The sequence below is a fragment of the Lathamus discolor genome, chromosome 7, assembly GCF_037157495.1.
Source record: "Lathamus discolor isolate bLatDis1 chromosome 7, bLatDis1.hap1, whole genome shotgun sequence".
Lineage (NCBI taxonomy): Eukaryota > Metazoa > Chordata > Aves > Psittaciformes > Psittacidae > Lathamus > Lathamus discolor.
Window position 1 is genome coordinate 12,858,375 of NC_088890.1, and position 22,314 is coordinate 12,880,688.

Here is a 22,314-nt window from a genome sequence, read left to right on the forward strand (position 1 = left end):
TTTATCTTTGGGTTTTTTAACAGGTTAAACCTTGCCACCTGAAAGACTACACATACGGTTTACCTGAGACTGGACCGGAACTACTGAATTTGGCTCACTGAAGATGCTGCTGCTGTGGAAACAGTTGTTCCTGGTATCATTTGTTGGATGTCTTGGAGGTAACAATGTACAATAATCTCTAACTTCAGTTTAGAGCCATGCATATGTCCTCAACATAAAAAGGACATGGAACTGTTGGAACAAGTCCAGAGGAGGGCCACGAGGATGATCAGGGGATTGCAGCACCTCCCATATGAAGATAGGCTGAGAAAGTTGGGGCTGTTCAGCCTGGAGAAGAGAAGGCTGCGTGGGGACCTCCTAGCAGCCTTCCAGTATCTGAAGGGGGCCTATAGGGATGCTGGGGAGAGACTCTTTGTCAGGGACTGTAGTGACAAGGGGTAACAGGTTAAAACTTAAACAGGGGAAGTTTAGATTGGATATAAGGAGGGAATCCTTTCCTGTAAGGGTGGTGAGGCACTGGAATGGGTTGTCCAAGGAAGTTGTGAATGCACCATCCTTGGCAGTGTTCAAGGCCAGGTTGGACAAAACCTTGGGTGACATGGTTTAGTGTGAGGTGTCCCTGTCCATAGCAGGGGGGTTGGAACTAGATGATCTTGAGGTCCTTTCCAACCCTAACTATTCTATGATTCTGTAAGTCTCCAGAGTCCAGATTTGAGCTGCTCTTGAGGAGCAAAATCATGGAGGCTTTGAAATGCAAATGTTACACAGAGTTTAGAAACTGAGTGTGCAATAGATATCTTACTACAAAATGTTAACATTGAATGAATAACAGTTTTTTTCCAAAGTAACTACGTAGGGGTATGCTTTCAAAGCAAATGAAAGATATTTGAATACATTAAGTATGTTATTTATAAAGCATGCATTGTAGGTATGCTGATTTGATAGCTGTGGTATGTGCTTTTTTTAACTGGAAACTTTGAATTGTTGCTAGAACTGGGAAGGATTGCTGCAGCTTTTCTCAAAACTTTGTTTACTTAAAAATGGGTTTATTCACAAGGAGTAGCACTGTGTTATTGCTGCACCATTTCAGCAGTTCAAAGATTTGCTTGTCCTACTGTGCAGACAATTCTGTGTTTGGAACTTGCGCTGCTTTTCAGGTCTTCCCTTTCCTGCTGCATTAGCTCTTCTGAGTAATTCTCTTTACCTTATTGAGGTTAATGCTTAAAGCAGCAGCAGATGCCCCTCGCCTTCCTTAGTGATCCCTTTGTTCAGCTTGTGTTCTGCTTGAGCATCCCTAGTAATGCCAAAGTGTGTGTGAGGGGGAAAGGAGAGGCCCCTGTTCTGCTCTTGGAGGCTGGCTCTGTCATTCAGTGCACGTTGGCATTGCCAGGGTTGCAAAGAGCAGGTATAACTGATAGTGCCCAAATTACCTACATGCATCTCCTCGGAAGGTCCAGCACTACTTTGGGAAGGAGGGTAGTACATGTGCATGTACTTAAATTGAAACATGTAAATCAAATGGTTTGTAGCTTGAGTCTGTTGTGAATAGATACGTTTTCCTTGCAACAACTCTAACGCAGGGATGGATAGAGAGATGCTGTGATTAGCCTGTGCAGTCACTCGGCTGTGATTACTGATACTGCAGCCTGTGCTGTGCCAACCTCTTCTCCGCCCTTCCTCCTGTAACCAGTGCTTGTGTTCTGTCTGCCTTCAGGAGGATTGAATTCCTGCATGACATGCTCAGAAACACAGTTCTGAGTAATGTGTGTGGATTTAGCTTTATATGAAGATTCAGAAGGCCAGGATTTGCTTTTGCCTTAGTAAAAAACTTTGAAGAAAGGGTAGTCACATTGTTAAACCAATCTCTAAAGCGAAAGGCACTAAAATTGTCTCTGTCTGTTTCTATAGAAAAGGAAAATCCTAAGAGACTCAAAAATATCAATTATTTTTCCTGCAGGACTACTTTACAGATTGCTCTCTGAAAGATGTCTTGGCTGTTTGTGGTACGGAAACAATCATACAAGACTTGCACAGAATTATTGGTTGAAACAGAAAGGCTTAGCTTTTCTCTCCTTTAAAGTGCTGGGAGCAAAGCTGCCTTTTTAGTACTACTTGTGCGTAGATCCTGCCTTGCTGCAGGGTCCGTGCTTTGCCTGTGTCAGTCTGGCCCATCCTGCTGCTGTGGCAAAAGCCATGCAGTAAGTTGTGACTTCCTTTGAGCCTGCGAAAATTCCAAAACAGCAAGGGAGAATGTGACAGGGAGCTGTTTCCCTATGGGAGGATTAAAGGTAGCGTTATATTGCACTTCTCGATGCCACTCATGTACTTCTAGCTCTTATCTTGTAGCAGCAAATGCGTGTAGCAGCAAACGTCCCGGTCAGGGCTGTGCCTCTCTTTTGGGCTGTATCTGGAAATACTTGAAGTTGAAAATGTGGTTTTAGTCTTCAGATGGAGTCTTGGAGGAAGGAAGTCCACTCTGTAATGCCTACCACTATAGCTCTGTTATTGTTGGTGAGTTACTTAAAAGGCCAGTTAGCTATTCCACGTCTGAATTGGCAAAATTCAACGTTATAAATGTCAGCAAAATGATTTGTTATTGCAGAATGTATGTATGTGCTTCTGAATCCCTCATGTGTAACGGATTTCTGCTGACTGTTCAGTAGAGCTGTCATTCAAAGGAGATATATTATTTTTAATTTAAATCTAGACTAAGTCAAACTTTTTTCAAGTGCTTATTTGATGTAATGAAGGATACTGTAGGGAAAAAGAACCAACAGGTAAGATTGAGACATTAAAAATCATTAGCTACCTAAAGCTTTCTCTCAGAGTGTAGCCTTGCTGGTGTTGATCTGCTGGGTATGGTTTTTGTTATATTTTAGTTAAGTATTGCAATGTAAGTTATGAATAATTTTCATGTGATATTGGTAATTGGCATTATGCATGTTATTTGTAGTAGAGTGAATGATTTCCTTATGCTTTGTGGTTATGTTAGTGTCAGATGAGTATTGATGCTAAAAGAAAGGCTCAGTTTTTAATTGGTTAAAAATTTCTTGTAAGTTTTTTGGTTAGTAATAGGTAAGGAAGATAGGGACTAGCAATTTTATCTTGCTGAAGTTTTCAGTGACATTCATACAATTTAATAGTTATTATCCTTTGAATTTTAATACACATCTGAGATACAGGTAATATGAGAAGGAAGGGTGAAAGGCCCAATATTCCATTCATAGATAACATACAGTAAGATGTTCTTTTGAAAAACATCACTTTACTGAGGTTGTAACTTTTTAAATTGCAAAGCATGCAAATCTTCTGGCTTCATGCGTTGAATTTCGATATGCTTCTTTTCAATGGAATAGAATTCTTTGGGATTTACATGAGACTTACATCCAGACACAGCAGGGGAGGCTAACTTTAAAGCACAGGGTCCTCCTTGTCCCCCAGGCACTGCTGATCTGTTAGGAGGAGTAATATGGAGAAGTCTGTAAACATCAGTGTTTGGAGAGTTGTAAACAAATATTTGGAGTGTGAGCTGCAACATGTGCAGAACCACCCTCAAAGCTTTGCTCAGATTGCTCGGGCCATGGTTTGTGTGGAGAAGTACATAACCTCCTCCTACAAGGATGAAAGATTTTCACCCATCTGTTGAAGGGGGTTTTTTATCCTTTAATCTCTTAGATTTTTATGTCATCTCAGTTCTTTTGGGTCAGATTTAAAAGCAACTTAGATGAAAGCAAGTTTTGTTTTTGCTGCCTATGAAGAATGGAAGTCTTAAGGATCTGGGATGAACAGGAAGACTTCTTATGTTCAAATGTATTAAACCAAGTGTACCAAATGATCTCCTGAAAAAAAATCTAGTCATAAGCCAGTGGTTCTATGCAAATTCCTGGCAGTGTTCAAGGTCAGGTTGGATGGAGTCTTGGGTGACATGGTTTAGTGTGTGGTGTCCCTGCCCCTGTCAGGAAGGTTGGAACTAGATGATCCTTTCCAGTCCTAACTATTCTATGATTTTATGAAATGTAACTATACAAAGAGGCATGGAATGAAAGGGATGATGTTAACTGCAAATTCAGCAATTGGCATCTCTCAAAGTCAAGTATTTTCAGTAGCGAAGTTTGCTGCCTTAGTCAAGGTTTACCTTGACTACCATTGCATTTGCTAATAAAAAATGTTTGCTGATTACCTCATTACTGGTAGAACACTTAATTTCCAATGACCACTGCAGTAACAAGGAAGATGTTGCTAATATTTTGAAGCGCAAATGCGTCTTTCAATGTTCATCCTGCTAGCTCTTTCTTTGCATCTATTTCATGTCATATTCCTTCAATTAGGGTACTGCCTAAATGTCAGTTTAGTAACCATGGAGAGTTAGACTGGGGGACCAGCAAGAAGTCAAGGAAAAGCCATTTTTCACATTGCCAGCAGCCAGATGGCTTGAACAGAGCAGGACTGCTTGGAAGCCTTGAGTGCCCATAATTGATATATATCCCTAACTTAATGTTGTTATATTGCCTTCATTGAGGATGTTGCTTGGAGTTACAGTCAGCTCTTGCAGAGACAAGAGTTTGAGCCAGGTGTAATTTGTTGAACAGCCTGAATTGAGCATTTCCAGCTGCCTAACACATCTTACTTGAAGCTCCAAGGAAGCTCTCAATCCTGACATACAGATCTTCTGCTATTTGGAGACTGGACATGTAGTTAATGCTAATATTACCTGTTTGGTTCAATTGCTTGAATATTATTAGTGGACCTTTGAAACAGTATGCTTCTAAAATTCACTTGGGAATGTGGTAGTTGAATTTATTTCAAGACATTTTAGTAAGAGCACATTGTAAATATAAAACAGGTTAAAGAGTTATGAGCATTTTACTTTTAGCGTATCATTAAGATAGATCAGCAGGTATTCTGACACTCTCTATAGAAAACAATTTGTCTTATACTCTGCTTGTAAGCAAAAAGTTCTTTCTAAGACTTGTCTGAAGTTCAGTGTTATGAAATAATGTCATAGCTACAGAAATGGAGATGCTGCTGATCTTAGTTTATAAACCTTGACATTCTCTGTCCCTGCAGATGTTTTTCAAACTAGTTCCCTTATGGCAGTAGCCTATATTGAATTGTTTTCTGTTTATCTAATGTGCATCTTCATAGTTCATCAAAGTGGGGATGTGAGAGTACCTAATGGGGAAAAAAAAAAAAAGGCCCCTGGGTTTTTGTTTATTGATGTATGCTTAGATCTGTATTACTAATGATCCTGCAGTCTTTTTGTCCATTTACCTTGGGGAGCAAAAAGGTGATTATTTAGCATTAAATATATAATGTATGGAGTTTCAAAATGTCTACTTTGTTAGGAAAGGAATTTCAAAACACATACTTCAGTAATACTGTGTTTAAATTAATCTGAAGAACAACTTCAAAGATAGAAATGAATAAAACATGCAGAACACTATGAACAATTGAAGTGCAAAACTAAGCCATGATCTTTGGTGAAGTCATGAATTGATTCTGGGTGTGGTACTTCTGGTGCTTGTATGGACTTTTTCACCCCTCCTGACCTGATTTCATTTACTCTTTCGGTGAACTGGGTAGCATTGCCTGTGTTTCCAGAACACAGGAGGGTAAGTGTACTGCAGACTGGGATGTGCTGCTTTGCAGAGACTGGTGAATATGGTGAATTGAAGATAATTACGGTGAACACCTATCACGTGTGTCAACTGCTTCTCTGCAGTGTGCACAACAGCTGGCTTTTCTTACCACTCTTGCTAATTTTGGCTTAATTTTCCTGCTACGGCTTATTGAACTGCTCAGCTTGAGGGAAGCAGGAAGCTCCATGGGGAGTGCTGCCTCCGGCAGCCCCGGCTGGCAGGAGAGCTCTGCATTTGCTCACCCAGCCTTTCACAGCAGCACCTCATGCCTGTGCTTGCACTGCATTAGTTTCTTCTGCTTTCTCCTAATTTTCTCCTGTTTCCAGCTGGTTTATACTGCTAAAACTGACTACTCTTGTTCTCCCTGGAAAGGTATCTTTTTAAAGTTTCTCCTGAGAATTAAGAGGAAAAACAACTTTTGAAGGATGTTAGAAGGGAAAGAGAGCTGTGAGTAAAGAGAAAGTTCAAAGAAATTAAACAAGGAGAACTATGTGTGCAAATGCATGAAAATTTTGTTCTTCAGGAGATGAAAGGGCACATCTCAGGCAGCGTGACCAGGGTGAGATCAGTAGAATCCCTTTTGACTAACTTCCTATGCTAAACTTCTAACTTGTTGCCACCACAGGTACTGTATCCTAACTCTGTCTTGACTGCACTTTTATCCAAACAGAACAAAAAAACCCCAAACTATCTTCTTCCCCCAGCCATTCCAAGCCTTGGCAAAACAAAAGCCCCCAAACAAAATGAAACAAATGTGCCCAAAAATCGGCCATCTAAAAGACTGTTGTAGCATACAGGAAGTATTTTGGACATTGAAGTCTAGTTCCTATTCTGTCCCTTTACGCTGACATTTGCCAACAGGGAGGTTTTCCTTCTAATTCCTTACTTAATAGCCTATTTGAGTTTAAAACTAGACCATGCTCTATGTATTACTTAATGTAAATTCAGGTGTTTTCACTGCTTTCATTTTCATTTTTTCTTCTGTTGGTTTTCTCTGCCTAATACAGAAACAACTCTGTTAAACCCTCAGGCTCACCAATGTCATGTTTCAGATCCACAGCTCTTCTCTCTTAGCATTAAATTTAGGAAACTTATGAAATGGGAAAGCCTTGATTCTTACTCTTTCTGTATTTTCCAAAGAGAATGAAAAGAAACTGTCCATGTCTTTACTGATGCATTGTTGCTATTAAATCTTGCCATTAGGAAAGTAGCAGTATCCTTTTCAGAGGAAAAGTTTGGCTTTCCACACTTGGAATACCATTTTATAAAGTGGTGGGTGATTTGCTTGGGCACATGCAAAGGATTTTGGTCAGGTTAGTGTTTTGACTCTGCATCTTCTGTCCCATATTGATTTGGAGAGTAAAAAGGAGTCCTAAGAAAAACAGTGTGATATTGGGGCCTCTTTTCTGTGCTACCTTGCATTTATGTGTGCTATCCGTTTAAGAGAGTCTTTCCCCTGATACACGTGGATGCATCTGTTACCTTCCTCTTGGTATGCGCTCACATAGTGAGATGCTGTTTCCTAGTGGCTAAGCATCTTTTGAAGGCACAAGAGTGCTTTTTTTTTACTTATTTATTTTTGGCTTTATTATTTCTTGAAACCAAGGGCTGTACTAAATATCAACATTTTGTTGATTTAATGTAGATGAGGAAATAACTCCTGCATTTCTGGTGAATTCTTGTATTGAAAATAATCCTATGTAGGAGTCATATTTGCAGTCATAAATGTAATTCCTAGTGTAGGCTTGTTGGATGTTGGCAGAATGTCAACAATGTCTTCCCTTGTGCAAAACAGATATAGCTCTTAGAAACTTGCAGTAATTTTGATTTAGTCTTTGGTGAGGAGTTTCTGTATGGGTGAGAACCCATTTGTAGGAAAAATAAATAGCTATCATCACTTACCACTATGACACTGCTCTTGTTAAAATTCTGTTTTCATTAAGAGTTACAGCATTCAGACAGAGCTAGTCTGTATCTTAATGCATAATGGTTTTGCATATTAATAGTAATATGCTTTTTGTACTTTATATATGCATAGTCGTAACGTTAAAATGCATCTGTGCCAATAGTGACTGTCAGAATTGTTTAGCTTGAATTGCTTGTATATTACTGACAAGATTCATTACACTGATAGAAAATTCTGTTTGCTTATTGAATTAGTTACAAAATGAGGAACTGATCCTAGAGTTCTGCTTTTCTATAAATTGTTTAATGTCATGGGTGCTTCATACAGACCTGGTAACAAAATTGCTGCTGTAAATCTGAAAAGGCACCCATTGTAGCTAACCCTTTGTACTTAAACACAGCATTCTGTGATTCTGTACTGTCAAGCCTAACTACTCCTCTATTACGGTGAAGAAAAGATATAGCAAAAAGCCTGGTATGGATGCTTTGGGAGGCAAGAAATTCACCCTGCTGCAGGCATCTTTGCCTGTAAACTGACGGATGGTGGTAGCTTACTGGAGAGACCCAGTTTTACCTTTTGTTATGAACCAGTATAAATCTTTCCTCTGCCTTTCTGCACCTTGTGTAGTAGTTGTAGTTCCTACAACTTGTGTAGTAGTCTTGTACATTTGTGTGTGTGCCTTAGCATTGCGAGTTTTGTTTTCAGCTTACCAATGGAGCATATTTGTTTTGAGAAAGGCTGCTTTTTTTTTTTTTTTTTTTTTCTTCCTCTTTTTAAGGCTTGTCCTTGTCAGTGTGGCAGTAAGGTGATGTCGTGGTTTAAACCCAACCACAAACCTCATTCACTCACTCCCCCCCTTCTTACCCTCCCCCTGCTCCTGGAGGGACGGAGAGGAGAATCGAAAAGAATGCAACTCCCACGGGTTGAGATAAGAACAGTTTAGTAACTAAGGTATAACACAAATCACTACTGCTACCACCAATAATAATAATGATAAAGGAAATAACAAGAGGAAAGAATACAACACCTCAGCACCAGCTGACCAATAACTCGCCCCACTCCCCGCAGCCGAGCACCGACCGATACCTCCTCCAACCCTGCAGTCCTCCTAGTTCTTCCGGGTAACAACCCATTACATCCTGGGCATGACGTGCTGTGGTATGCAATACCTCTTTGGTCAGTTTGGGTCAGGTGTCCTGTTTCGGCTTCCTCCTGGCCTCCCCTCCTTCCTGGCAGAGCATGAGGCTCAGAAAGTCCTTGGCCAGACCAAACATTCGAGCAGCAACTGAAAACATCGGCATTATCAACACTGTTCCCAGGCCAAAAAATCAAAACACAGCACTGCACCAGCTACTAAGAAGGAGAAAAATAACTGCTACTGCTGAACCCAGGACAGGTGAGTAGTGGAGAACGATGCTAATCTGTTCACTTGAAATTGAGGGAATAAATGTCTCTTGTTCATAGAGTCATAAAATGGGTTGGAATGGGGGGGACCTTAAAGCTCATCTTTTTCCAGCCCTCCCTGCCAGAGGCAGGGACACCTTCTGCCAGACCAGCTGTGGTCATGATCTGAAGTTTGTTTTGTGGTTAGCTATATATAAACCTGGCGCGGTCCAAGTCAGTGAAAATGCTGTCATTGATGTAACGGACTCTTTCCAAGTTCGGTGGATTTACAGGGGTCTGTATTTTTGTGGTGGGCATGCTCCTATCAGTAAAAATATTTAATTCTTTAAGTGTGGAACTTGCTGTGATATTAAAACTCCTTTTGAAGACACTTTAAGTACCTCTGAAGAGTCTCCTCAGTTTCTCCTTTGTCTTTCAAACTGAAGAAAACCTTCTCTTGAAAAGCTACTTCTTGATGCAGATACTGTTTAACGTTAAAGCTGAATCCTCACCTCCAGACAACTTCATTGCCACAGACAAATGCTGTCTTTATCTTCATTAATTAAACTTAATGCAAATGTTATGACATCTGAATGAAGACATTTGGGATAGTGACAGTTCTGATTTTTACGTAAATTACAGAGAATACATTTTCAAGTGCTTTGTCTTGCAATAAAATTTTGTTACTGCGAATATTACTAAGCATGAAGGCTGTACATCTGTACTTACACAGTGCTTCTGCCTAGTGTAGTTTAAAGTGCAATACAGTATAGCAAGTAATTCTAATATATTTCTTGGAAAAGCTTATAGAGCTTGGTTGCACTGAATAGTAACCCCTAAGAGAATACTTAAATCTATACCCTAAGTATATATTAAACAAGACTGGTGATAACTCCAGTGCCTTAGGAATTATATTTGCTGAGTATCTTGTTGGATCATTGTCTGGTATTTAGTGTCTGGCTACTTACTTGTAAGGCTTCAGTTTACTGTTCCAGAGGCATTAGCAATGTAGCAGACCACATGTGGTGAAGGTAGGACAGGAGCTTCTTTACAAACGCTGTTTGGGTTAGCATGGTCCAACATTGGCAACTCTTGAGCTTCAGAAGAAGTGAGGTCTTGGAAGTTGTTGCTGGCTTCCACCCCAACTGCCTATCTTGTGCTGGTTTGTGTAATGAAATTAAGATGAAGCTTTCACATTGTTGCCTGAGTAGGCATCCTATTGCTTCTTCTACCTTTTGATGGCAAACTAGACAGAAGTATCCCAGGCTTGCTTATCTGCCATCTTAATTGATTAAACGAATAATTTGGCAGATGTTCATGAAAACAACAGAACTGAGAATAAACACCTAGTGTATTTTAAAAAGCCTTCAAGAAGAAACTGGACTGATTTTGTTGTTCTTAATGATAATGTTCAAAATGAATGCTTTAGATTTTTAATTTTTGGTAATTTTAAATAAGCAGCTGCTAGTCTCTTGGACAAAAGCTTTATTTTTGCAGTAATTACCTTTCAGTTTCTTGTCCAATAACAAATGGAATAATATTAGCCTTTAACATTTCCAGTACAGGGTGTACATACCAGTTATGAGATTTCAGGGATTAGGACACAATTTTCACACTGGGTTTTCAGTAAAAAACACAAGGTTGTAAAGCAAAGCCTGAAGCTCAACCATGTTACTATACACATTCAAAAACCTAAGCAAATAAAAGCTCATTTATATTCTTGTCTGATTAGCACAATCAGAACTTATTGATGCTAAAATGAGCCAAATTTCCATAACCGTAAACAGAATATTAAAATATACCTGTCTAATGTAGCATGATGTTGGGTTGGTTTTCTATGTTGTGGATGGAAAAAAAGTAGTTGCAACTTTCTTGTTGACTTTTTAGGAGTCTTAAAGTCAAAAGCAGTTCATGTCTTTTGGCTGGAAAGTAAACCTTTTTCTAGGTAAGTGCTGCTGGCTCTCTTGGAAGAAAAGCAGAAGATGACATAGAGGTAAATATGTTTGTGCTTGACTATCCTTTACTTTTGTATAGTCAAGGGTCAGACATTTAGGAACTGAGAAGTCTGTGGAGGAACATTTGAACATAGAAACCACTTTATTTGAACCAGCCACTCCAAGTACTTGTAGCGTTTTAATTCAGCTGAGAGGAAGAGAAAGTGTTACTGAAGTAGGGGAGGTGCGGGCTAACTTTATGCATGATATGTGAAGTGAGGAACTTACTATACTGAAGCCTACTGGATGTTACCCTGTGGTGTAAAATATGAAACCTGGAACAGCTTCATGCAACGGGTGTGGGTTTTAAGGAGACCTGGGTTCCAATTGTAATGGCTGTGACCTTGTGCCAGGTAGCTTGTTTCAATTCAGATTGCTAGGAATAAGCATATTGACACTTAACAAGTTTTTGTGCAGTCACACGGGTCTGTGTGAAGAGTCACAAAACTGAGATTTACTGTGGTGGTCTAAATATGCATCAAGGTTTGCTCCTGTCTCTAAAGTGACATTTTGTTAAGAAGTATGAAGTGTGAGGAATCAGTGGATTAGCATCACTTTTGTTTAGCAGAGGCAGTGGGCTATCTCAGGAGCTTATTTTTAGGAAAGCAGAACCCTTCATGACTCCTGTGCCACTCCTCCACCATTATAGACTGGAGAGACTTGAAATGCCACCTTGTCCCCAGCGCATTGTGAATCTTGCCTTACACGTAAGGCACTTTGTAAAATAATTCAGTGCATCTTGGGGTGCTCTGCAGCAAGAGGCGAAGGACTGCGAAGTAATTGGAGTGTCAATTTGCCTTTGGTGATTGTGCAAAGAGAACTTCACGATGTTTTAGACATGAATTAAAAGCATCATAGTTTACATAGTCCAGGATAATTAGTGTATATTTTATCCTGGTTCCTTGCACAACTATTTATAACTCTGAAAGCTATATAGAAAATCCCCAAATAATTCAGTGTTAGGTACAGGTAAGGATTCTCCCATACTTCAGAGGTGTCAGACAGGTGTTGCTATTGGTAGACAACTGAATGGCAAATTTTATTATATTGAAGATAACGGGCAAATTATGGCACTATCAGTCTTAATACCAAACATAAGATTTGATTCACGCTGATGTGAATATACCCCAACATAAATCTAGCAGTGGCATCTTAAATCTGCTCCTTGGTCATTTTTAGGAGACCTTTGCATAGCTTGGAAGAGCTGAAGTGCAGTTGAAAACTGATCTTTTAAAGCTCTGCTGTATGTTTGAGACATTTTTTAGCTAGTTCATTGGAGATTATTTTCTGGTCTTTATATTGCCGGAGATCATCCATCGGTAGAGACTGTAAATTGGGTCTTTGAAGTTTTCATCACATTTCTCATTTTTAAGTTTCACTGTGTAGGGAGATCATATGTTATTTAATGAGTCAGGGCAGCTATGGGGATGTGTAATGGAAGGAAATACATTTTTCCTACACTTTTCAAAATGCCAAGAAACATCCTGTATCAACAGCTTAAAAATGAGACAAATTCATTCCTTCCTGCAATGTTCTGTGCTAGCTGGGAAGTGAATCCAGCAACCTCTGATAAGAGACAGTGGTTTTTGAGATAAACTACTGACATAAATGGTGCCTTGACTTTTTTTGGGGGGGAGGGGGGGTGAGGGAGAATGTGACAGCTCTTTCTGCCCTCAGAATTTATAAGAATTACCTCTGATTACAGCTGTGGGGGCAAATATCCGGATTTACTTACTAGCCCGCATAAAATTTTCTTTCAGACCATACACCAAAAGGAAATTATGTGGCTTAAATCTATTTTTAATGTATATTTTATATATATAATCGAAAGATTAATCCCAAATTCTGGATCTACATCCATAGCATTGATGCGGAGTGGGCATATTTCAGCTTTTTTAAGTTTGAGCGTGTGCCAGTAGTGGACAACATACTGGAAACTACTACTTCTGATTTGTAAAGTTTTTTGAATCTTAACATGAATTCCGGTATTCTGTAAATTAGTATCTGAGGAGAAAATGAAATTACGTAAAAGCAAAGAGTAAATGAGGGAGAAAAAACTGATGTTGCATAACCTCAGCGTTTGGCTTGACGGTTTCAGTTCCATTAGAGTTCGCTCCAGGTCTTATCCTTTTATGTTGGATTAAGTAACAGTTTTTGTCTTATTCCCATAGCAACCTTATCTCTCTCTCTATTTTTTCTTTCATTTTTTCATTTTTGATGTAAATCTGCTTGTCTCTTAATATCTTTCAAAGCTTGTGCATGAATAGCTTGTGGAGGAGGGGAGTGTGTGGTGAGGAGGGAGCAGAGACTTTCTGGCACAGGAAATAAGGGAAAGAATGTTTTGGAGAGAGAGATGTCTCTCTATACAAATCTTTTTAACTCAGAGATTTTTATTACATCATTTTTTCAGTGTAATTTTTCATGAAGACTAAAACTTACTCAGTTCTTGTAGGTTGTCTGGGCAAAATTCTTTCAGGAAGTCAAAGGCCAACCTACAAGCCCAGCCAAAAATACAGATTTCATGACCTGCAACTTTATGGCTTATGTAACAAAAGAAAACTGCCACTTTCAGTGAAGAAAAGTCTTAACAGGCTGTGATTTTGCTCTTCATGTAATGTGGAAGACATTTGGATGCAAGCAGAGGTTTACCTGGGTGCTGTGTTGACCCTGGCTTTATGCCCAGCCCTTCTGCCTATCGGTCCATAACTGGAAGTCCAAAGCTTCATAGCTGGGAATATGATGGCCTGGGACAGGTCTTTTGAATTCTCCTTATCACACCAGGTGAGAGTCTAAAACCAGTGTGTATGAAAGTGTTCACATCCTCTGTTAGCCGCATCCACTTGCCATTGTAAGACACTCAGTGAGGTTGAAAAAAAGCAGCTGTTGCTTCATCTGTGTACATCTCTTCCTCATATTACATATTTCACTTGATTGGACTTGCTTAATATAAGTGTCTGAACTGAAGTGCAATAGAAGATAGTTATGTAAATTGATCTGAATAAAAATGTCTTCTTCTATAACTGTAATGGAAATACTTTTAACTCTCTCCTACCTCAGTTCTAGCAGTGACAGCTTACTGTGAACCAGAGATGCAGCCCAGTTGCATCAGCGTTAGTACTGACACAAAGAAGGGTCTTCTGGAGCTGCAGTTTTGCATGCAGCTTGATATTTGTCTGATTTTTTGCTTGTCCACCACCTTTTATTAATTACTGTCAGAGTCCTGCTGAGAGCCACTTTGCTACCAAACTTCCTGTATGCATTCAAAACTGTGTTATTGTCAGTGGGGGAGGAATGGGCTGTTTATTATGCCATTCATGTTTCATCCTTGTAATCCATCTTGTTCATTTCTCTAAAGTATCTACGTTTTGGCAATAATTATTTGTGACTTAATAATTCTGCTAACTTGGATTTTCTTCAGAGAGAAATACTTTTAAAACCTAAAAGCTTTTTTTCAGTCACACAGTATACATAAAGATTAAACCAATATGGTCCATTAAACCAATATGGTCTATTTTTAGATACTTAGACTTTATGCCTGAACTCTGAAATCTTTAATGGGAACCTTTTGAAGTGCTTAGAATTTCTATAAGTAACTAATAATTTTGGCATTTCTTGCATGCTTCCATGCCCAGTAAAGCTCCAAATAAAAATGTTTTTGTTTTTAATTCAGGCTTTATTTTATTTGTCATAATTGGCCTAATGGGGTTTTATTAGCCCATTTAGCATTCTACAGGTAACACTAAGGTAATGCTTAAACACATGTATATTACATTAACACTCCATTGAGGGCCCGATCTAAAGCCCATTGACATTGATAGGAATGTTCAGTAGGAATTTGATGCTTTGATCTTTCGACTGTAGCTTTACAACTTGGAAAATCCAACATAAAAAACATTTCAGTTAATATAAACACACCTGTGTTATCTGCATCCTACTTCACTCTTTGTGGTTAAAACTATTGGGTTTGGGGCCTCCTCAAACTGAATAAATATTTAAAATAATGCAACAAGGTCTGATATAGAAAGAATAGCATTGATAAAAGATGTATAACGGGTGCATTTGTCTTGTGATGTAATGAATAACACTAGCACTCAATGAATATATAAATATATAGTAAACTTTGAGTGTAAGTAGCCCGTGGCTGCAATACAATAAATGTCAGACTTAGGAGGGATTGAGAATAGCTATTTAAATGTCTTTACTGTGTATCTTATTACTTTAAATATACTTTTTCAGGGCTCCAGTTTGTTCCCAGCTGCCTACCTTGCTCCTGATGTTTACTGTCGAAATAGCTACTTGTTAAGCAAAGCAGGTATCTTAATACCAGAGCAATGAAACTAGAGGAACTCTTATTAGACTTCATTGCTTCTGTCTTTATCTTTGTATTGATAATATATTTATGTAAGTGTTCTAGTAGAACGTGGCAGCAAGCGGTGATGGAGAGCACAGGCTGTGAATTGTGAGGAGTCTCATTTAATAACCAAGGAAATTCTCGTTGCTTGCAAGAAGAGGTGCAGTACCTGTTCTTTATTTTCCTGTTATTACCTCTCAGCTGTGTGCAGTGAGAGATCTTCTTTCTTTTTTTTTTAATGAAACTGTATTTTTTCAGCCCATGGCTGCTTATTAAATTGTAGTTCATGTCACACTTTTGAGGTTTACATCACCCTATGCGGAGCAACTTGGCTTAGGCTGGAGATCAATCTGCACGCAGGGCATCTGTCACTTAATGATTGTGCTTAGATACCAACAACACGATTTGAGGTCCCACTGTGTTTTGGGGGTTTTCTCCTTATGTACATGTGTCAGTACTTGTTCGTACAAACAGCGTAGCAGAACAGATAGGTGTTTCTGGGCCGTTGTTTTCCTTTACTCCCACAGTTTCTGTTGTTGAGTGGTCTGATGCTGAATGTATTAATCTATGCAGTTGCTTGCTCAGGTGTAATCCCTTGTTCAGCCACATTTATTCATCCATTGAAGGATGTGCACATTGGTACATCATGACATATTAAAGGTTTACTGCCGCCTGCCACAGCTGTCGTCCATTTGACCCTTCAGTAAACTAACAGTCTTCTACATAATTTTGCTTTCATTCAAGTGTAATGCCGTTACTGTGGAGGCAGACAGAAAGCAATTCTCTAAAGACCTTGTTCCAGTCCCTCCTCTTCCAAGGAGGTTAATGTGCTCAAATGATCCCTGCATTTCTTTTTTTCACTCTCTTGCCGCAAGAAGAGCAAAAGCAAAGGTATTCTGGATAATCTGCGCTAGCTTTAGGGGGATGGAGTAAACTGGAAGGATGCACTCAACAGTTAAGTGGAAGCCCTCTTTACCACTTGAATTTCAAATGCCTTCATTTGTTTGTTTCTTTTTCCCTCCCCCCATTTGTTTCCACTTTTATTTTTGTAGCTTTTTACCAAAAGGTTATGCAAATTTCTGTCTAATATCACTTACCATGGAAATAAGCAAGTGAAAATCTCTTCACTGAAAACCAGCTAAACCGCTTTTAAATATTAATGGTGTATGAGAATAACTGAAGACTTCGATATATAATCAGTGTTTTGTCCATAAACTTTTGTCATTTACAGGTGGTACCATTTCAAAAAGCAAACACAGGCACATATCCTCTCAACTTTATATTAATGTTTGCATTATATTAGCACTTTGCAGGCAGTGTGGGTTTCCTTGTGATCTTGCAGAGCTGATAGAAAGAGCTTGTAGATGATGGGCTGTCTAGGGACGTCTATTCAAAGCCTGGTATGTCAGGCAGCAGCTGTGATGTCAGTGAGTGCAGTTTCTCTTTATGAACTTATGGTCGTAACATCAAATGATTTGTATTTTCCTCATGCTCTTATATTGATTGCTTCTTCTGTATGTACTGCTATTTTACCCAGTAATGAAGTTAAACAATCAAATGGGTTGGTGATTTTTATTGGGTTTCTTGGTTTAGAGACTGGATCTACACTGCCACAGTTTCTCATCAGCTCTCTTGAACTCACTGGTTTGTGATTTGCTAGTAGGCTTCCTCATTGGTTCCCCAAGTACCAAAGAGGTACGATGCTTATAATTATTAATGATCTGATACTAGCTGCTGTGTTTTGCATTTTCTTACCAATTGCTCACGCTCCTTTAAGTGCAGCTATTTTTGAACCTCTGATTTCTTTCTAGTTTTATTTCATACTGTTTTCAGAAGATTTTTTTTTTGAACATACAATTTTTTTGGTTAGCAGAATCTAGCATTTTTCTCCTTAGGATTTCGTAACTCCAGCTCTTAATAATATATTCTATGCTCTTATTTACCCTTTATAACTGTTTTTCACTTCCATTTAAAAGTAACTATAGCTTCTGTTTAAGCCATTGCTATCTTATCCATTTTATACTTTCTCTTAGTTTTTCCGATGGGGTTTTAGTGGAATTACTATCTAGTTTCTTCTAAAACCCTGTTTGCCTGATAATAAATCCTCTTTTACTGAAAAAAATTGTCCAGAGATTCCAATTCTGAGCTTTATGTTTAAACTGGGACCTAAACATACTTCCAGACTCCAATATTTACTGACTATGGCAAGGGTAAAATCGATTTCTCGCATCCCAGTGTCTGTGAGAAGATGATGTTGGTCTAGGAGGCTGGAAAAAGGCTGCTATGCATCCCAGCTGTTTTCAGCTGAAAGCCAGACACTTAGCCATGCTGTGGTACATGTCTGCCACACACCCTGGATTGCATTGATTTGTCATTATACAAGGTGTCCAAGTGATCATTGGAGTGAGTTCTTATCACAAATCATTGCTTTATGTAATGAATTTAATTTATTCCCAGTCAGGCTTGCAAGGGTCTCCAGTTCTACCTTCAAACAGCACAGTATCAGATACCAGTTCATTCTGAGCAAGATCAAATGTGATTTTTATCATCCATTCACCCTCTGCTTAATTGCATAACTATTGTTTTCTTTGCTTTTATAAACCATGGGATTATTTATCTGCATGGGGATTATACTGCGCTGGGTTGGTTGCTTTGTTTGCTTGCTGCCTTTTTTTTTCCTTTAACGTGTGTCTCTATTATATCTGGGTCGCAACAATGATTAATATTGGAAGAGAGGTTTTGTATCTGGCACATGGACTGAAAAGGCCATTCTGATTTTACAAAGGATATGAGGGGCCAAAGTAAATGTGTGCAGAGCTAATGAAATTTTGTCTTAATTGCAGACTTTGTCTATAGTTCAGGTTAGTCTGAAGAGTGTGTTTGTGTAGATGGGTAAGAGTGGTTCTTCACTAGGATAAAAGGTAGTGCTTACAGTACTTCAGGTTTGAGAAAATAAGCTATGCTATAGGTATTCGTGTCTTTGTGAGGTGAAAGATCAGAGAAAAAACTATTAGATTATCTGTTTTGACCTCCTGCATATTGCAGTACAGTTTTACTCTATAACCCTTGTATGAAGCCCTTATCCAGTATGTACTAACTTACAGCTTCTTTTGAACTGTCTGGATTTTTAATGCTAACTTGAGTTTATCTGGCTCCAGCCTTTGGGTTTCTCTTACCTAAGAAATGATACCAAGAGAAACCCCTGTGAAAATGCAGTAGCCGGGTGAAGAGGCAGAGTGCTGCTGGTGGCCTCTGCAAAGCCAGCACTGGCATGCAGGTCCTGGTAGTGTTTACTCGTCCAGGGTGCCTTCACTCTAAATGATTTCTTTTATTGACTGCTGTGAGTCTGTTTATGGGAAGGTACAAGTGTAAGCAAGTTACTTACAGTGAAATCATATTTCAGCATCTGTAAGTAGGGCTGCTGCAGTGAGTCTTGCTGTGTGTGTTGGAGCAACTGCTAGTTGCAGCTGCTCATTGTTCCTTTAAACATCCTACCAGGAGCGCGTAGCTGGTTCTTAGCAAGAGCTGCCATGCACTCTGCCTGCTGTAGCTTGCCATACGTGCAGAAGTTTGACACCTTCCGCTGAATATCCAGACTTGAAAACTAATTAAATATATTCAGCAGCTCTTGAGGAAAGAAGAGGTTTCCAGATAAGACAAGAAACTGGCTGCTCTAATAGCAGGAAACTTCAGTACAAATCATCAGCTCCCTCTTCTGAGCAGCTCCAAAATGAGACCAGATGGCCTTTAGGCTATTTTGGTTGAATTGATTTTTAGTATTTGCTATTTAAGAAACACCTTCATCAGATTCTGCTTCCTGAAGCTTACCAGCTTCACTGCAGCATCTTTTCCCCTTCGTACTTTACATACAGGTAAGAAAATCCCTTTCTAGGTCTTCCTCTCCATTTGAAGTCTTATCATGGGGGTATGTCCAAACTCTGGATTGCTCCCCTTGCAAGAAATTGTTGCTATTTCTCTGTAACATTCACCTAATGGAATCTGGCATTGCTACTGAGATCAGAAGGTCTGTCTTGTGTCCAGATACCCAGCAGCAAAACCTATGAAATCCATCCGGATGAAAAGTAAAAGGAGATATAAGAGTTTAATTGATAGCAATTAATATCATGATCACAAATGAGGGATGGGTGGAGTGAGCTTTACAAGACTGGGCATAAAAGGATTTTAAGAAAAAATGAGGAATATGCTGAGCCTAAGTTTTGGTAGGAGTTGAGGAGAGTGGACCTGATGAGGAGCAGGGATTGAAGGGAAGCTACTGGGGAGAGGGGACAGGGTGAAGGTGTTGTGGTTCCTACATGTTTCTGCCATTCCTCACATCTCAAGTGAAAGCATCCCAGACCCTATGGAAAACCCTGGCATTGGGACTGGAACTCCCTGGACCAGGTGAATTCAGGATTCTGGGTGGCTGCTTCACAGAGACCTGCGTTGAAACATTCCTGGTGGCTTCTCTCCTAATGGCAGGGCAAATGCCCCCCAGTGCCTCTCCCAGCTGCAGCATGACTGCCAGCCAAGAGGGACCAACTCATGTTCCCATCTAAGCCATCAGAGCTGAAATCTTACCACTTGGGGGTATTTGGATAGGGTTTTTTTTGGCTGATATTTGTGAGCTGAGGCAGTCTTAATTCTGGCATTTTCTAGGGGTAAATAATTGAGTTTGCAACCTCGCTATGTTCTTTTAACTTTATTAGGGACTGTAGAGCAATATGTTTGCGCAAGAATACTGAATTAGATTATGCAGTGGTTTTTGGCTTTTTATTACGTTTTTTAAAAGCATGTGCTTGTGCACGAGGTGGAGATACGGCTTCATCGAAAGCTTAGTCATTTGGCTTTCATCTTCAGCATTCAAGAAATTATTCTGCCTCTTGGACTGCACAGTGTCCTGTCTCCTGAAGGGAATTTTATCTTTCATTTTTGCATTTTTATGTGAACCTGGCAAATTTTTATTGTTTTAAACATCTCTGCTGTCAGCATCACAATGGTGTGGGGTTTATTTATTTTTTTCCTGCCTTATCTGTAGCAGAAAATACCAGTTTTGCTTGTCAGCTGCAAATGACATTGTGGTGAGAAATGCATTTCACTGCATCCCTGTCCCCTGGAGTCTGTAAGGAAAGCAACTTCAGACCATCTGCTTTAGCCACTTCTGGCTACTGTAAAGGAAATGAACAGAATATAGTCTGGTTTGCTTTGATGTGCTCCTGAACATCCATTAAGCTACAACTTTAGTGTGGCTGTACGGTGCCTGGATAAGAAATAGACCATTTTTCTTATCTATCCTGTCCTCCTGAGCCAGTTAATGTAGTCTAATCCTAGCTGGTAACCCAAGAGATTTATAGTCATAAATGTTTGCAGCAATTTTCCAGGATCTGTTTTATGCTGTGGCAATGTCTTTGTTACATACTGCTGCAGTTGTAGTGGAGCACCCAAGGAAGAGTGTATTATATCCCTGTGCAGAAATATTAGATTTGAACATCACAGAAGCAATTAATGTCAGTATTATGTGCTACGTTCAGGATACTAAGGCTGAATTATTTTATTTGTCAGGTGTGAAAATTCACTTACCTCTTTTGTAAAATTGTGGTGCGAATAGTTAATACAGTAAAATAACTGTTCTTCCAGGCAAATGTGCTCCCATGAAAATGTATTACTTTACTTCTGCCTCTGCATTTTTCATCTACCAGGAACTGGGATAATTAAGTTAAAAGTTTTAATTTGCTCAGAGTTCCTCTGTAAATACCATTCTTGATACAGTATTAATTTCTGTCCTTGTGCTCTATCCTCTCCATGGCTTACTTCAAGGAGGTTATTGAAATTACTTATGTAGATCTAGTTGTCTTCTCTAAGATCTCTTGTATTTGTTTTATTGCACTAAAGGGGTGTGATGTACCTGAGAACCCCCCCTGATTTTAGCGTGAGAAACAATATACTGGACAACTGTTAACGTAAAACCAAATCTGTTGGTGTTAGCTTTTCAGGATTCCCAACTTGCCAAGTTAAAAACAGCTGGTGCTAGAAATAAAACCCAGCAGATTCTGGAAAAGAAGATGGCACAGGTGACGTTGGCAGGACAGGTCATGGTTAAGGTTTGCTCTCGTCCAGGCAGATGACTCTGGTATTGGACATGCCTGGTGGTTGAAAGCTTTGGGGAGGCTGGTCCTCGAAGAGGTGGTGCACTTCCAGGCTGTGAAAACTGGAAGTTTGCTGTGGAGAGCTGGAGCAGCTCCGTAAAGGTGGTATAGTTTCCTCCAGGGGCTGTGTTTTTAATTAGCTCTTTTAGAGATAAGGGCACTCATTACGTTTGCAGCTGTGTATGAACTTGCGCATTTCATATTATTTTGCTTAACCGAGGTAGGACACATTTTGATGGGAATTACAAACATTGTGAAGGCCTGTGCATATTGGGGTTTTATGCTGACTAACAAGCTAGTGTATTTTTAGGTGTGAAGTAGCAGCTGTGGTAAGACATCTGTTGATAGGACACTTAGTCATCTGCTGTATCTGTTATTTGTCATCATTACATCTGTTATAGTCCACATGGCCCTAATCAAAGCAGTGGGGCATTTTGCCCGGTGCTCCATACAAAGTGAGATGGGGAAAATGACAAATTTTGGTTACCCATATCCTGGCAATACTTTCTGGTGACAACCCAGAGGTATTCTGTAATCCCTGTGGGAGAATCCATCCATTTCTTTAAGGAAGGTGGCTGTCTTTGGAAAGGTAAAGGAGTGAAGTAAGTAGGACAAAAAAGTCCTGCTGTTGTCAGCATGTTCCCAGTGCTTCAAAACTGAACTGTTACAGGATGGATTTTATTGATTTATTTATTTATAGAGAGAAGTCTTCTTGGAAGCACTGCCACTTATTTAATAACTAAACAAACCTTTAGGTAATTAGACCCAAATCTGGCAAAGCATTTAGCCATCAGTTTACCTATTAAAAAGTGAATAACCTGGTGTTCTTCAGCACTGAAGCTGCTTTGTGGTCAGGAGTGGTTAGTAATGGAGGTGCTTTGTAGCCTGCCAGGGTATT

The 22,314-nt window shown here is 39.4% G+C and overlaps 1 protein-coding gene across 4 annotated transcripts in view; it reads left to right on the plus strand.

The window, feature by feature from the left end:
• The window catches only part of LOC136018536 (contactin-3-like), a 106,354-nt gene that overhangs the window by 26,112 nt on the left and 57,928 nt on the right, over positions 1–22,314 (plus strand). For all 4 annotated transcript variants that reach the window (XM_065687850.1, XM_065687851.1, XM_065687849.1 and 1 more), the window contains exon 2: positions 24–158. In XM_065687850.1, coding sequence (XP_065543922.1) covers positions 104–158 — 55 coding nt within the window. In that variant the 5' untranslated portion in view covers positions 24–103. The remainder of the gene's footprint in view (positions 1–23; positions 159–22,314) is intronic.